Genomic DNA, 16,250 nt, shown 5'->3' on the forward strand with positions numbered 1-16,250 from the left:
AGAAGTCTCCCAGTACATGCTCTGAAGTTAATAAACAAATCTCCCTCCTGTATACCCCAAGCATTTTTCAAACTGCTGCTTCTATGCTGTATCTCAGCAGGGCTGTTTGTTGTGTTGTCTCTTTAAGGGCAGGGACTCTGTTTCCTCTCACCATCCAGCTCTCCCAGAGCTGAGCCACTGATTTTTAAAGTTTCAGGTGTTAAGCCCAGCTGATTGTAAGAACTCACAAAATGAGGCCCCTCTGGTTTTCAAAGCCAAAGGTTATGGGTATTCACCTTCCCCACACAGTTTCCCTGTGCCTGGGGTGCCTGCTGTGGAGGTCTGCTTCTCTCCCCTCCCCACAACTGCTGCGGAGTCCCTCCCTCCCACAGTCCCGTGGATCCGCTGGCTCCCGACCACATCTCCATCCTTCCTATCCTCCTGGATGTGGCCTCTTCTCTATATTTAGCTGTGGAGAGTCTGTTCTGCCAGTCTTCAGGTTGCTTTTGGGGTTATTTATGCTGATGTGGGTGTTACCTAGTTGTATCCATGGGACCAAGTGAGCTTAGGATCCTCCTACTCTGCTATCTTCTGGAAGTCTTTAAAATTTCTTTAAATAACAAATGTAAGTAAAATCACTGAATGTTAAAATAATAATTTTGGAATACATTCCTATACATCTGTATTAGCCTCTCAATTCCTTTGAGGTCACGGACAGGTATCCACCTCACCTGCACTACTTCAAACCCTGCTCCTCCTCCACCACCACCAACCCTCCACCTTCACCCTCAATGCACATTCAAAACACTGACAGACTGCAATGAGAAGTCTCAGAATGACACAACATGCTAAGGATGCCTTGCTTTAAAAAATTAGATATCTAGTGTTGTAATGAAAAAAAATTAGATACTTAGACTTTTCTTATTAAAACAGATAAACAGAAAGAAGAAAATAACAATTACTCCGATCTCATTTCCGAGAGTATATTCTCAACATGTTTTTTTAATGTCATTTCAAAATATTCTCCTGCAACATCATATTTGATGGCTACACAATAATCCGTTGTACCATCCTACTTACACTATTTTCTTCAGCTGTTTAGGCTGTTCCCCATGGAAAAAAAACCACACACAACGTGAAAACATACTTTCAGCAAGCTATTTCTTTACATATTGTGACTGTTTTCATCACATAAACTCTTAGAACTAGGACTGCTTCAACTGCAAGGCCTTTGATATATATTGTAAGGTTTTCACTTTGATGCATTCAAGTATTTCAATGCACTAGCTGAGAAACAATAATTCTTTGTGGTCATTCCAAGCTAAGCCTCAGAAAAAAAATGAAACTGATTTACTTTAAATGGCAGGAAGAACTTTCACCTAGGGCAGATAGTCATTTTATATATCTACACATTGGTAGAATAAGACAATAATGTAAGCTAATATTGTACTAACAAAGTTTTACTATAACTTATTCAAAATGAGCTTTAGCAATATCTTACTTTTAAAGAGTCAAGAAAAGGATTTAAATGGCCTCCTTTTTTTTTTAAGATTTTTTTTTTTTTTTAAGATTTATTTATTATTTTAGAGGGTGGGGAGGGGACGAGGGAGAGAGAGAATCTCAAGCAGACTCCCTGCTGAATATGGAGCCTGACTTGAGGCTCATTCTCATGACCCTGAGATCATGACCTGAGCCAAAACCAAGAGTCAGACGCTTAATCAACTGCACCACCCAGGTGCCCCTAAATGGCCTCCCTTTCTGTTTGATCTCCTAATATCAAGAGATCATCATTCAAATCCAATTAAAATATTAAAGCCTGTTTTCTTGTCTGCTATTTTTATCAGAAAACAAAGAGATTTTGTACAAATAAATGAATTACCCTGGACCTTCTGTTGCACCTATCCTATTGTGAACTGTACAGCTCCTGAGGCCCTCACCACCCCCTTCAGTGGTGAAAGTCCTACGGACCTTCTTTGCACACTCTTGTGCACTAAAAGGGCACAAGATCATGCTCAAGAATCTTAACACAACCCTAAAAAAGAATGAAATCTTGCCATTTGCAACAACATGGAGTTATACGGTATAATGCTAAATGACATAAGCCAATCAGAGAAAGACAAATACCGTATGATTTTTCACTCATATGTGGAATTTAAGAAACAAAACAAATGACCAAGGGAAAAAAAAAAAGAGAGAGAAACAAACCATGAAACACACTCTTACCTATACAGAACAAACTGCTGATTACCAGGTGGGACGTGGGTGGGATATGGGTGAAACAGGTGAAGGGGATTAAGAGTACACTTATTGTGAGGAGCACTGAGCAATCACTATATTGTACACCTGAAACTAACATAACACTTCATGTGATCTTTGCTGGAATTAAAATTAAAAAAAAAAAGTGTAAAAAAAAGTCTCAAACATTTCTTCTTTTATAAAATGGAGAGTTTGAGAAGATCTCAGCATAGTGTACAATTATTATATATGTTAGTCTTAGTCTTTACAGAACAAAAGGAGGTCAAGCTAGGACAGGGCTTGGTAGCAATCCATCTCACTTTTTCTCTAGGTTCTTAGTTTTTTAAAGACCATCTCCTGTTTTAGCCAGATTTCTTGGGTAGCACTCTGACTTTAAAACTACCCATTATTTTATAGTCAGGGATGAGTTATGGGACTACAGCCAGATAAAATGGAATAAATTGTTGGGTTAAACACACACACACACACACACACACACACACACACACACACACAGAACCATATGACCCGCAAAAAACAGCTTTTAAAAAAAGAAACCTATAGTAAAATGCCTCATAGATAGTGAGAACATGAAATGAAACATGCCCATTTCTAAGGGATTCTTTATTTTAAAACTTCTAAACAACATTTCTATCACCGCTTATGGAAAGAAAATCATACAGCTTTCTTGGTCTACATCCAGTTCAATGAATCACATAAGTGAGAAATAAAATGAACTATTCCTCAGTAGCAAAAGAACATGACACTTGTACTTAAAATCCTTTCTGGAATCTGATACAGAACAAATTTCAAATAAAGACAATTATCATTTCAACATATAAACTCTTAATCAAATAAACCCTTTATTCTATAATTTATCACTGTCTACAAAAAAGACTCACAGTATAATGAAGGAATATTATAGATTTGCTTGGCAGTATGAGAGATCTAAAACCTGTGTTTTATTTATAGTCTGATTGCTTACTTGATTGACTGCCAGTCCATCGTAACCGTGAGAGGAGAGCTACGGAGAGCAGTAAATGACCTCCCTCGACATGTGGGCACAGGACACTGCAACAAGATTAATTCATATCCAGATTTAGATAAACTACAATCACATCTCAGGAAAATGCAAGTTAAAATGCTTGGTCCCAGAATGGTGTTGTAGTAAAATGCACTATGAGCTTAATGAATTTCTATCTCCATCTGCATCAATTCTGTATTATAAGCTTTTGAAGCACTTTTTCAGCTGGTCCCTCTTGATTACTGCTCTTATTCTTTCAGCTGTGGGTGTGCAAGGCTCCTCACAAGCCTCTCACACTGAGCACATATTCCTTCCTTTGTGCACAGTCTCCTGATCCTTGCATGCCCTCTTGCATCCAATCCCATATATCCAGCCCCAAATCTCCCCTTTTCCAAAGTCTTCCTGGGTCTCCTTTAATCCTCAGCTCTCCTATCTCACTTCCTTTTGCACTGTTTGTGTAATATTTATTGTACCACAGAGACAATCCTCAACAAGCAAGTGAGTTGTGTTCAAGTATTTAAAAGTCCCTTGTTTCCTATTTGGACCTCAAGATGCATTTATAAATTCAGAGATTGTGGCCGACTATATTTTCCAAATATGGTTGCAACAGTATCTCCCCATGACCCTTTCTAGAACCTTCCCACTTAGTCATCAAGAGATGGAGTCTAATTTCCCTCTCCTGGGATCTGGACAGGGTTATGACTCACTTTATAACCAACAGAAGTGATGACACCTGATTTCTGAGGCTAGCTCAAAAGAGGCAAAGCCATTTTCTCCTGAGAGCTGGACCTGTTTCTTGAAGCTCTCAGCAGCCATGTGAGCAGACTGAGTATCCTGAGCTGCCATACTGTGTACAAGAAGCCAAAACCAGCCCAGAGAGACAGGAGGAGAGATGCCCAGCCAGCCCCTAACCACTCCAGCCTCCTGCTGTTCAGCTCTATCCACCACTTGACTACAACTCCATAAGAGACCTACATGCAGAACTACCTGGCCAAAGATGTCCATCGACAGATGAATGGATAAAGAAGATGTGGTATATATATACAATGGAATATTATGCAGCCATCAAAAGGAATGAGATCTTGCCATTTGCAACAACGTGGATGGAACTGGAGGGCGTTATGCTGAGCGAAATAAGTCAATCAGAGAAAGACATGTATCATATGACCTCACTGATATGAGGAATTCTTAATCTCAGGAAACAAACTGAGGGTTGCTGGAGTGGGGGGTGGGGTGGGAGGGATGGGGTGGCTGGGTGATAGACATTGGGGAGGGTATGTGCTATGGTGAGCGCTGTGAATTATGCAAGACTGTTGAATCTCAGATCTGTACCTCTGAAACAAATAATGCAATATATGTTAAGAAAGAAAAAAAGAAGAAGAAGAATGTAGCGGCAGGGGAAGAATGAAGGGGGGGAATCGGAAGGGGAGATGAACCATGAGAGACGATGGACTCTGAAAAACAAACTGAGGGTTCTAGAGGGGAGGGAGGTGGGAGGATGGGTTAGCCTGGTGATGGGTATTAAAGAGGGCACGTTCTGCATGGAGCACAGGGTGTTATGCACAAACAATGAATCATGGAACACTACATCAAAAAATAATGATGTAATGTATGGTGATTAACATAACAATAAAAAAATTAAAAAAAAAAAAAGAACTACCTGGCCAAGCAGTTCTTCCAAACTTCGGACTAACAGAAACCATGAGAAATAATTAAATGACTGTTGTTATTTTGAGCCACTTAGTTTTAAGGTGATTTGTTATACAGTAATGACTAAAACACGGATCTCCTGAACAACTTTTTGGTCAATTCATGGAAGTTCAGACACAAGCAGAACCTCTTCACACTAGTGTTCATCTTACCAGTCAGCATTACTACCCACTATATTGGAGGGCATGGAAATACCTTGACCAAATACAGTTTAAAGAAAATATCCAGTAAGTCAGGATCGAAATTCTGGCCTCTGAACTAAAGGCAGAGCCTGAACCCTAACCCAGACAAACAGTAGATGACACTCATTTACCAACACCACTGATTATTCAGAACCAATAGCCGAACTCACACACCCTATTCTTCTTGTAAGAGAAGGGAACCTTACAAATTTCAATTTGTGTAAAAATGTAATAAGTGTAAAATTTATTAAAGTCCAAGGATGATAAAGGCCAACTCTGGAAAAGAACAGATATGGTAAGTCTCCCTGCCTTATCAAAAATTTTAATGAGATCAATGTAAATAGAATTGTACAGAGCTGGTACAGGTCCAGTGAAATGAAATGGACTCACATGTCTACAGGACAGTGTACCATAGAGGAAACAATACACGTCAGTAGGAATACAGGGCTTAATTAATAAATGGTGACAACTGGCTTTTCACTTAAAAGAACAAAATTAAATCCTTAGCTTTAGGCCATTCCCAAGATTAAATTCCTGATGACAAAAATCTAAATATAAAAATGAAACTTAAGAGTATTAAAAGAAAATGTAAGAGATATGTTTATAATGCTCAAGTGAAGAAGGCTTTTTTTTTTTTAAAGGTTTTATTTATTTATTTGTGAGAGAGAGAGAGAGCACAAGCAGGGGGAAGTGGCAGGCAGAGGGAGAAGCAGGCTTCCTGCTGAGCAAGGAGCCCGAAAAGGGACTCGATCCCAGGACTCCGGGATCATGACCTGAGCCGAAGGCAGATGCTTAACCGTCTGAGCCACCCAGGTGCCCCAGTGAAGAAGGCTTTTTAAGCAGGGCATAAAACGTAAGTCACAAGGGAAAAAAACTGATGAATTTAACCATGTCAAAATGTAAAACCAGAGAACAAAAAATATACCACAAAGTTAAAAGATAAAGCAAATACTGGGAGAAGATATCTGTAATATATATAATCAATGATTAGTATCTAGAATTCATAAAGAACTCCTATCAATAGCATAAACAGAAAAATAAGATTTAAACAGAAAATTCAATAAAGGAAATTGAATGGCCAATAAAGATGTGAAAAGATGTTCAACTACAACAGAAATTGGTATAAATACCATTTATACCAATCAGACTGGCAAAATTTAAAAAGTCTTACGATACCAAATGTAAATGAGACTACAGGGCAACGGTCATTGTTTAACACTACCAACAGAGGTGTGAGCTGGGACCAACACTCTGGCAAGTCGTTTTACAACATCTAATACTTAACAATAAGTATATCCCACAACTGAGAAATTCCTCTGCTAAGGAGACACATGCAAGAATGTTCTCTACAGCATCATATAACTGTAAAAAACTGGACACAACATAAATGTCCACCAGGAGAATGGATAGTGACTATGCATTCAATGGAGTACTCTATAATGGTAAAGGTGAAAGAATTAGATATGTATTAAGATAGGTAAAGTGCAAAATAACCAAGTGAAAAAAAAAAATTTGCAGAATGTTACATTCAGTATACCATTTATGTAAAAACATACAACAAAACAAACCCTACACATATAGTCAGGTTTGAGAATGCAGAATGGAAGAATACATGCCAATTTCAGAAGAGTGGCTGCCTCTGAGGAAGGAAAAAAGTGAGTGGAACCAGGGAGGGCAACAAAGAGACTTCAACTTTAATTCTAATACTTAATATCTTATGTCTAAAAAATTAAGCTAAAATCACAAAGTATTAATATTTGCCAACCATAATGGTGGGTATACAAATATTCTCTCCACTTTTCTATGGCTTTAAGATCTATAGTCTAAAAAAAGTTAATAAAGAAAAAAGGAACACATCACTTTCAAACAGCAGAATAAAGGAAACATAACTTGGTATGTATACCCATTAAGTCAAAATATAAAAATATGAATAAAAAGAATACACATTAACTTCAGGATAATGATTATCTCTGAGAATGGTACAAGCAAGGGGGTACAAAAGAAACACTAATCACATCAGTAATATTTTATATCTTTAAAAATATATCTGGAACTGGCAAAATGTAAATTCTGGGTGGTGATTAGAGAAATGTTTTATTTCTTTATTTTTTATACCCTGAAGTATTTCATAATTTAAAAACTGAAAATTAAAAATAAAAATAAGCTCTGTGTTCAGAAACACTGGGAAATGTTTTCTGTAAACTGATTTGCCTTCTTTGCCAAGATAAATAATTTAGTTAAAGAACACATTACCTTTGTGGGAAGATTATATTTTCCATCTGGAAGAGAAAAACCTTGAACTTCTCCACATGCAGCACAAAGAAAAGCCATCTTGGTGCAAAGAGGCTTTATATTACTGACACGAACCACTGTCCCTCTCAGAGCGATGTATTTTCCGTAGTAATTTGCCCGGACATTCTTGAGCTGTGTCAACGGCTCATAGTTATAGACCCTAAAAACAAAAACAAGAATGTATTTATCTATGAATTTACAAGTGAACCAACAGTGGACATTATTTGTATTTTCACAACTTCCTTTTAGGAGCAACTGGAGTTCTCCAACCACATCATCCCTATATATCAGAAAATTCACAAGAATTAAATCATTCCTAAAAATTAAAACATGCTAAACCTTCCCTTTTCTTATTTCATTAGGCTACTCTCTAAAAGAGAAAAGGAAAAAAATAATGCCAACAGAAAAATTTTGGCAACAAAAAAAGTGACTTTTCAGTTTCTAACTTCTTTTTCAAGAACTATTACACAATGTCTTCCATAAATTCTGGAAAAGAAAAAGAAAACCCTGATGATTACCTTATTCATCTCTTCTAATGAAAATTTAAAATCTTAACGATGAATTAAAGAAAAACAAAATTCCATTTGTTCTATATCTAATAGAAACCTAGTAATTTCAACAAAGTATAATCATACCACTTAGTATATTACATAAAGTATCAATTTAAATAGCAGGGACTTGGTAAGTATACACCCAAAATCAATGTTTACAAAAATGTGAAGGTTGGGAAATCACCTTATTTAGGCAAGAGAAGTTTATTTTTGTCATGATCTCTGAAGATTTCTCAGTGGGTTCACTTGGGTGTTATAACCAATGAGAATGGCAAAGAACGCATACCCTTTTTTACTGATTTCTTTGGCTTTATAAAATAAGGTTCTCATTTTTTTTTTAAGATTTTATTTATTTGACAGAGACACAGCGAGAGAGGGAACACAAGCAGGAGGAGTGGGAGAGGGAGAAGCAGGCTTCCCGCCGAGCAGGGAGCCCGATGCGGGGCTCGTTTCCAGGACCCCGGGATCATGACCTGAGCCGAAGGCAAACGCTTAATGACTGAGCCACCCAGGCACCCCAATGTTCTCATTCTTAAACAGTCTTAAATGCCAGATTCTAAATAATACTTTAATACCAGCAAATCCTCACCTTGCATGAATGTGTGGTACATTTACCATTGTTTCCCCATCCCTAGACAATCCTTCTTGGGCTTGTAATTCAGCTGCATGCCTTTCAAGGTCCCTAGTTAATACCTAAACAGGACAGGTATTTACTTAAAAGGTGGAAAACAAAACATCCTCTTGAAGCAGAACTCTTTCATAGAAAATATGAAGTTTATGAATATAAATAGTTCAAAGCAGAATAGTAACAGAACTCTAACAGCCCTTTAAAATTCTGATATTTAATTGTGACTACTTATTTTATAGTGGATTGTTTTACCTGGGATTTTGTGATCCCTGGACTGGAAAACTCCAGCATCCCTATCTACTACTTTCTGTCCAAAATAAGCTTAATAGTAAAAGTCCTTACAGTAATCCTCAAAGCTATTACCTCCTAGACAGGCTCTGGTGAAAACATATTTTCTACTTCTCCATATTCAGTGATTTATTAAGATAGAGAAAATAAAAATGACTTTTGAAATACCCAATACCCGCTCCCTTGGCATTTGACATTAAATAAATATTTAATAACCTCTTGTACACAAAGCAGTATGCTGACAACCTAAGAGTGAAAATAATATCCACATATATAGCTATAATTGTTATAAAGACCATAAAGATTTAGAGACAAAATACTATGCAAGTTTTGAAAAAGGGTCATGAGAAAGGTTTCATGGAGAGATAACAGTGTCAGGCCCCCCCAAATTTGGATATGCAATGCAAGGGGCATTCCATGGTTAAGGAATAGCATGTGCAAGAGACCAGACTATTGAAAGAATCCTGGGGAGAGCTCAGCTTAGCTGAATGGTAGTGCGTGAAAGTGGGGGAGGAAGGTGAACCAGATCATGGAAGGCCTTCAACGCCACAGAAAGGATTTAGATTTCACTTTGCTGCAGTTTCCAAAGACAGATCATGTTTTACCATGTATAGCAACAGTAGCGACAATTTTGGAAACATAATGAAGATTTAAGACTGATGCAGTAAGGGTGAAAAGAGGTGGATTTAAGAGATATTTTAGAAATAGAAATGAAAGAATGTGGTGACTTGGATATGAAGAACTAATGAGAGGAGTCTGAAGACAACACCAAGGTTTCCAGTCTCCGGTACCAGCAGCGTACATATCTTTGTAATGAACGATTCCTTGCGCCTGGCTACCATTACCTCCTCTGCTCTATGTACCATCTCTACAAAGGCTTCCTCTGAGCTTTCCCCATTCCTCCCCAATCGCTGAGGGTCTTATCTTTATCTCTGAATGCAGTCAGTACTTTATCGTGCCTGTTCTGAGATGTTATTACTCTTTACCTTGAAGCACTTATTCCTTTGCCAGCCTAAATACTTTCACACACGTTTTGTCAACTGACCCTGAGAAAAAGTCAGGCAGGCACAGCACATATTATTATTTTCAGCTTATATATGGGGACACTCAGGGAGAGTAAATGACTTGCCTCATGTCAAAGAACCTAAATCTGAGGTTGCTTTCCAAGTTCGTAACTGATAACATGATCCTTGTCTTATCTTCCCTATGAGATTGTTTCCAAGGAGCTCTTTAATTTCTGTGTTATCTTCAATAGACTAATTCAAATAAATTAAAATAAATGTCATATTTAGATAAGCTGTTGTATACAGAATGAATGGTATTTTTTAGGACAGGATTGCAACCTTTCAGTTCTAGCCAATGTCTGTTGGTTAAAAACTAAGTATCTTTTTGAGAAGGTACTGTTATTGTAAAATCTTCCTTTAAAATTTTGACAGTCTGCACAAGAGAAGTCTTTACCTGATGTATTGCCAGACCCATGCAAGCCAAGGTTTTCTCAGGTGTATCCCTCAACTCATTTGCTATATTTGGTACCAAGTCAGCCATTTCATCGTCTTCTGTCAGTTCTTTAAAATCCACCAAAATACTTCCCTTTCTTTCTATTTCATCCTATAAAATATCAAGGCATGAAAACATGATGGCTTTTTTGGAGTCAACTATCATAACTAAACATTCAATTACACACTTTGAAAAAATATATATTTATATGGTGATAACAATGAGTAAGTACAGTAAGTTTTGTACCACTTAAAGTATTTAAAATATATTAATTTATTTATGCCTCTTAACAACCCTCAGTGGTATTAATACTATTATGCCCAACTTATACATGAGAAAACCAAGGTTCAAAGAACATAAGTAATACACTAAAGTCCATACTGCAGCTAAGTGGTAAAGATGGGATCTGGATCAAGGCTGTCTGGCTGCACCATCTACTGATCACTAGCACCTCAAATATACTGTTCTAGAAGACAACAGGATTAGTAGCTTTGTTGTACAGGAATCTTACCTTATCATATAAATCAATACGCCTTGTGAAAAAATTTTCAAATGCTTGAATCTTCTGAATGAAAGGAGAGCTATTGCTGTAAACTAATCCAACAAAATGGCATTAGCACTAATAATCACGTGTAGAGACATATTTTTCATGAGACGGGAGAAACACTGTATACATGGTAGATGACTTTTTCCAATTACTTGCATTCTGATCACATTTACATAAGTATATAGGTAAGTACTGAGTGAATAGTTAAGATTCTAAAACAAGTTTAGGTCTGCATAATCTTAAATGCAAATAGGAAGTGACTTTTTTTTTTTAAGATTTTATTTATTCATTCGAGACACAGAGATAGAGAGAGAGAGAGACAGAGACAGAGAGAGCATGAGCAGGGGGTGAGGTAGAGGGAGAAGCAGGCTCCCCGCTGAGCCAGGAGCCGGATGTGGGGCTCGATCCCAGGACCCTGGGATCATGACCCGAGCCAAAGGCATATGCCTAACCATCTGAGCCACCCAGGCGCCCCAGGAAGTGACTCTCTCTAAAAGCACCAATATCTGGGAATCTTAGTACTGAGCCTTTGACACTTAATAGGACCTAGTAGTTCAAATAGCTTACATAATAAAGTTTAAAATGAAAATTATAATAAAGCCAAAACTAGACACATGAACTAAATAAATTATTCAGAAACAGAGCTAAAGACAATCAGTCTTTGCAAAGTAAATTCTACTAGTCCATATTGCCACATCCTGAAATGAGAGGAGACAGACCACTACTTCACTCTGGTCCTAAAACCTTTATCCTGGAAGTTCTATAACATTTTCAAATTGGTCTCCCACAGAGAAATAATACCGTGAAGTAGTTTGGAAATATAGAGGATATAAACCTAAGGTATCTCCTGAACTCCATCTTTAGGACCAGTCTAAAGATCACTTCTAGTGTTCTGGGCTAACAGCTAGCTAATGCATCCTAAAGCAGCAAAAGACACATCAGTTATGAAACACATCTGTGTATATAATAGAAAAAAACAGACTCTCAATACAGAAAACATTTGTAAAGCACTTTATTCATTCACCAAATGAATACTGAGTGCCTGGTATGGGGCAAGGTCTTTGCCCTCTTAAAGAAGTACACAATCTAGTGGGAAAATAACCCATAGATATATACGCACATATAACCCATAACTAATAAAAGACATAACATAGAAACTGTTAAGAATGCAGAAAAGAGGGGCACCTGAGTGGCTCAGTCGTTAAGCGTCTGCCTTCAGCTCAGGTCATGATCCCAGGTCCTGGGATCGAGCCCTGCATCCGGCTCCTGGCTCAGCGGGGAGCCTGCTTCTCCCTCTCCCACTCCCCGTTTGTGTTCCCTCTCTCGCTGTGTCTCTCTCTGTCAAATAAATAAATAAAATCTTAAAAAAAAAAAAAAAAAAGAATGCAGAAAAGACTAGTCTCCAAACCTATAAAGACAAGTATATGATGCTAGCTGATGTTCTTGATTATAAAAGGGGAGATTCCTTAAGTGTGTTTCTACACAAACCTGTGTTGGTGGTCTCTCGGTTCCAAGCCCACCCCTCCATTTTCTGCTCTGTGATGCTATGATCGAGATCTACACAGTGCATTTCCCAGACTCCCTCTAGGTTCTGCCAATTGCAGGCACTTTAAAGACTGGAAGGTGGCAAGAAAGAAAGATTTTTTGTTTCTAATTCTTTTCAGCATCTCTTCAGCTGGAGAAAGTAGCTATAGTTCCAGCCTCCAGCTCTGAGCATCAACTGTGTAATCGTCCCACCAGAGTTATCACCAACAAGCAGCTTCATTCACTGCAGTGGTCTGAGCACAGGTGTGAAGGGCACCCTTCAGAGGTCCAAGCACAGCTTTGTAGGGTACCCCTCAGTGGCTGAAGCAACAGCCCTTCCTTTGAATTCCTAGGTCCTGGCCACTTCAGAACTTCTTACCTTTTGTACCCTCAGCCATAAGGATGGTTGCTGCTTCCAGAAGTTATTATTATCTGGGGGCTTACCTCAATGTTTCCCTTTTGCTCTTTAGACTTCCATCTGTGTATTTTAATTCCCTGTATTAAATCCCCTTTTTGAAATACCTAGTGAGGTTTCTCCTTTCCTGATATAAAACCTAAAATATTCTTGAAACAAACATGATTTAATTGTTTGGGTGAACTAAAATTGAAGAAGGTGGCATCTATCAGTAAGCCAAATGATAGTAATATGAGATGTAACATCCAAAGACAAGTTAAGAAAATAGAATTTATGGTACTTTCTGTACTTTCAACTCTACCTTCAGAGAAATAAAGCTTCCAGCCTTTATATGGTATTAACTGATCCAATGTTGATTGTAGTAGCAAAGTCTGTGATGTTTGTTCTGAAAACAAAACAAAACAAAACAAAACAACCAGAATACTAGGTCGGCAGAAATAGTATATGTGCTATCAAAGCAAGCACTAGGTCAGGAGAAATAGAATTTTTTTTCCAACTTGCTTCTCCTTCCAGGATTGAGAAGCTGACATGATATTAGTAGTTACAGGTTAAGTTAGAGGTTTCAGTAAAAATTTTGGATCTTAATGTTTGAATACTACTTTAAGGAGTAACATCAAATAAGACTGAAATTTAAGTTAAACTGCTTTGTAGGACAGGCATAGTTTCCTTTGTGGAGGAAAAAAATATTGAACAATCCTTGTCCTCCCCTACCAGAAGTATGTTTTCTCATGGTTTTATTCAGGTCAGGTCTGCGTTCTCTCTCTCTCCATTTTCCTGTGAAGCTCCCACCACCTCTTCCTCTTTTCCAGCTTTGAAATCTTCCTCGTCCAAATCCTCTGCCTCTATAGTCTCCATTCATATTTTCTGAAAGACCAAGATCTTCATCAAGATAACAGTGAAAATAGTGATAAGAATGTATTAACATAATCTTTAAAAAAACAAATTATAACTCAATAAAGCTGTTAAAAAGAAAAAAATAATAAAAGTTACATTATGTGGGAAAAAAAAGAATGTATTAACATAGTTAATAAGAGAAAATTAATGTATTCTAGTTTGAGATTAGCAAACAGGCCTGCAACAGTGTACACTATGGTAATAGGAGATGTAGCCTCAAACACTCCGCAGTTACCCTTCTAATTCCCATCTCTCTCTCTTTTTTAAGTTTTTATTTAAATTCCAGTTAGTTAATACGCAGTGTAATATGTTTCAGATGTACCACACAGTGATCCAATATTTCCATACAACCCTGGTGCTCACCACAACAAGTGCATCCTTAATCCCCATCATCACCTCTTTCACCCACCCACCCCTACCCACCTCCTTCTAGTAACCATCAGTTTGTTCTCCATAGTTAGTATGAGTCTGTTTCTGGGTTTGTCTCTTTCTTTATCCCCCTTTTGCTCATTTGTTTCTTAAATTCCACATATGAGTGAAATCATATGATATTTGTCTTTCTCTGACTGACCTATTTTCCTTAGCATTAAACTCTCTAGCTCTATCCATGTCATTGCAAATGGTCCCATCTCTTTTTAAGGTATACCCATGGTGTTTCACCAAGTATACTGAATGTTCATGGGATAAAAATAAAATACTGCACCTGTTTGCAAGGAGCTCCTACTATAGCAATGAAAATAGGACAAGTAATTAACTCTGAGATGACCTGTTTGTAGTGTTTTAGACTTATAAATGCACATATAAAAGAGCAGCACTGGCTGAACATAATCCTGACCTGTGACACTAGGAATACATCATCATAGCCCCTTATAGACAGTCAATCCTGCATGTCATATCCACTTTTATCAGAGATACAAGGATATTCTTACATAGGCAGCTAATGTAGACCTTTCTGGGGAAGCAAAGGAGTGGGACATGGTACATATACGTTTCAATCTTTCTTCTCTGTAGGGTTAAATGAGAAAGAAGTTAAGTTTCCGGAATTAACAACTTCTTAAAAAGACAATAAAAGAAAGATCATTTCCAGGTCAATACTGATTAGATAAATTTAGTTTTTAGATAAATTCATTGGAATGCAATGGTTTTTTTTGAAAATATTTGTTATTTGTTAATATATTTGTTAATATATTATAACCTTTTTTTGGCTAGTTCTCTCTTCACATTTTTTGTTTTGTACATAGCAAGATACTCATTTTTTTTTTTTTTTAACTCAAAGATAGTTCTGGCTAAGTACCAAAGATTCAAAACATAAGTGACCTTTAAAATGGGTTTTAAAAAAACTCATATGGGTGGAGCACAGGGCATTTTTAGGGCAGTTAAATGATTCTGTAGGATATTATAGTGGTGGATATATGACATTATGCATTTGTCAAAGCCCATGGAATTGTACTACAGAAAAAGTGAACCCTAAATAAACTCCGGACTTTAGCTAGTAATAACGCATCAATATTGGTCCATTAATTGCAACAAATGTAGCACACTACTGCAGGGTGTTAACAAGGGGAACCGGTCTGAGGGGAGGGAAGAGAAAATATAAGGGAATCTCTGCACTTTCTGTGCCATTTTTCTAAAACCTAAAACTGTTCTAAAAAATAAAGTCTATTTTTAAAAATAGTTCATATCCTAAGGATAGAAAGAAATAAAGAATCGATCCGTACACTGTAGTGCAATTCTTCACAAAACACCATATCCAAATTTGTCTGAAGGGATTTAATTAATAAATAAGTTAATACCCAAACAAGTTCACGATGTTAGGACAAGACAAAACTGATAATCGTCCAGACCACATCGCAAGTCAGGAAAATGAAGCCCTGAGAAACTGATCAAGATTCAAGTTGTTTGGTGGCAATACTGAGCTCCAAACTCCGTCTTCAGACTCCCAAGATGAAGCCCTCCTTCGAGAACGCTACATGCCATATACTTCCCAAATGAGATAACAGAGGGAGAATAACTAGTAAAAATTCCAACACAAACGCAAGAAATAGGACTGCAGAACTGAGTAAAGGAGCCACCGGGGAGGGGAGGGTCTGCTGTGCTTCGTTAAATACCCTACTTCATTTAGGTCTCCTCAAGCTGTTCTTACTTGCAAAAAATAGAGGTCCCAAAGCTCTCTCGGTTCTCAGCTGGGCAGGTTCCTAGTGGCAGCAGGTACGCCCCGCCGGGCTCTCCCCTCCTCCCGGAGAGGGGTGGGGGGAGACAGGTGGGGCCAAGAAGAAACAGGTCTGAGCTCCTCAGGTGACTCCTGCCCAAGTCCCTTCAGTTGCAGTCCTCCTGACGTCCTCGCGCGGGGGCCGAGTCTCACCTGTTGGAGCAGCCCGGGTGCCTCAGTTCCCCCCCCCCGCCCCCGACACCTCGCAGCCTCGCAGGAAAACCTTTACCCACTCAAGCTGAACTCGTCAACTTCCAAATTCCTTTTTGGCGCGT

General features: G+C 38.0%; 1 protein-coding gene across 3 annotated transcripts in view; it reads right to left on the reverse strand.

The window, feature by feature from the left end:
* The window catches only part of MCM8 (minichromosome maintenance 8 homologous recombination repair factor), a 42,348-nt gene extending 26,155 nt beyond the window's left edge, over positions 1-16,193 (reverse strand). The window contains exons 1-9 of one of the 3 annotated variants that reach the window (XM_078056955.1): positions 15,910-16,193; positions 14,696-14,771; positions 13,584-13,736; positions 13,174-13,257; positions 10,898-10,980; positions 10,348-10,497; positions 8,563-8,666; positions 7,384-7,582; positions 3,200-3,285 (exon numbers count right to left, since the gene is read on the reverse strand). In XM_078056955.1, coding sequence (XP_077913081.1) covers positions 3,200-3,285; positions 7,384-7,582; positions 8,563-8,666; positions 10,348-10,497; positions 10,898-10,980; positions 13,174-13,257; positions 13,584-13,731 — 854 coding nt within the window. In that variant the 5' untranslated portion in view covers positions 13,732-13,736; positions 14,696-14,771; positions 15,910-16,193. Of the gene's footprint in view, positions 1-3,199; positions 3,286-7,383; positions 7,583-8,562; positions 8,667-10,347; positions 10,498-10,897; positions 10,981-12,118; positions 12,188-13,173; positions 13,258-13,583; positions 13,737-14,695; positions 14,772-15,909 lie in introns of those variants that run through there. The other 2 variants (XM_036095824.2, XM_078056956.1) reach the window with 2 other exon arrangements.
* Between the last annotated feature and the right edge of the window lie 57 nt (positions 16,194-16,250).

This window comes from Halichoerus grypus, chromosome 10 (assembly GCF_964656455.1).
Source record: "Halichoerus grypus chromosome 10, mHalGry1.hap1.1, whole genome shotgun sequence".
NCBI classification, from domain to species: domain Eukaryota; kingdom Metazoa; phylum Chordata; class Mammalia; order Carnivora; family Phocidae; genus Halichoerus; species Halichoerus grypus.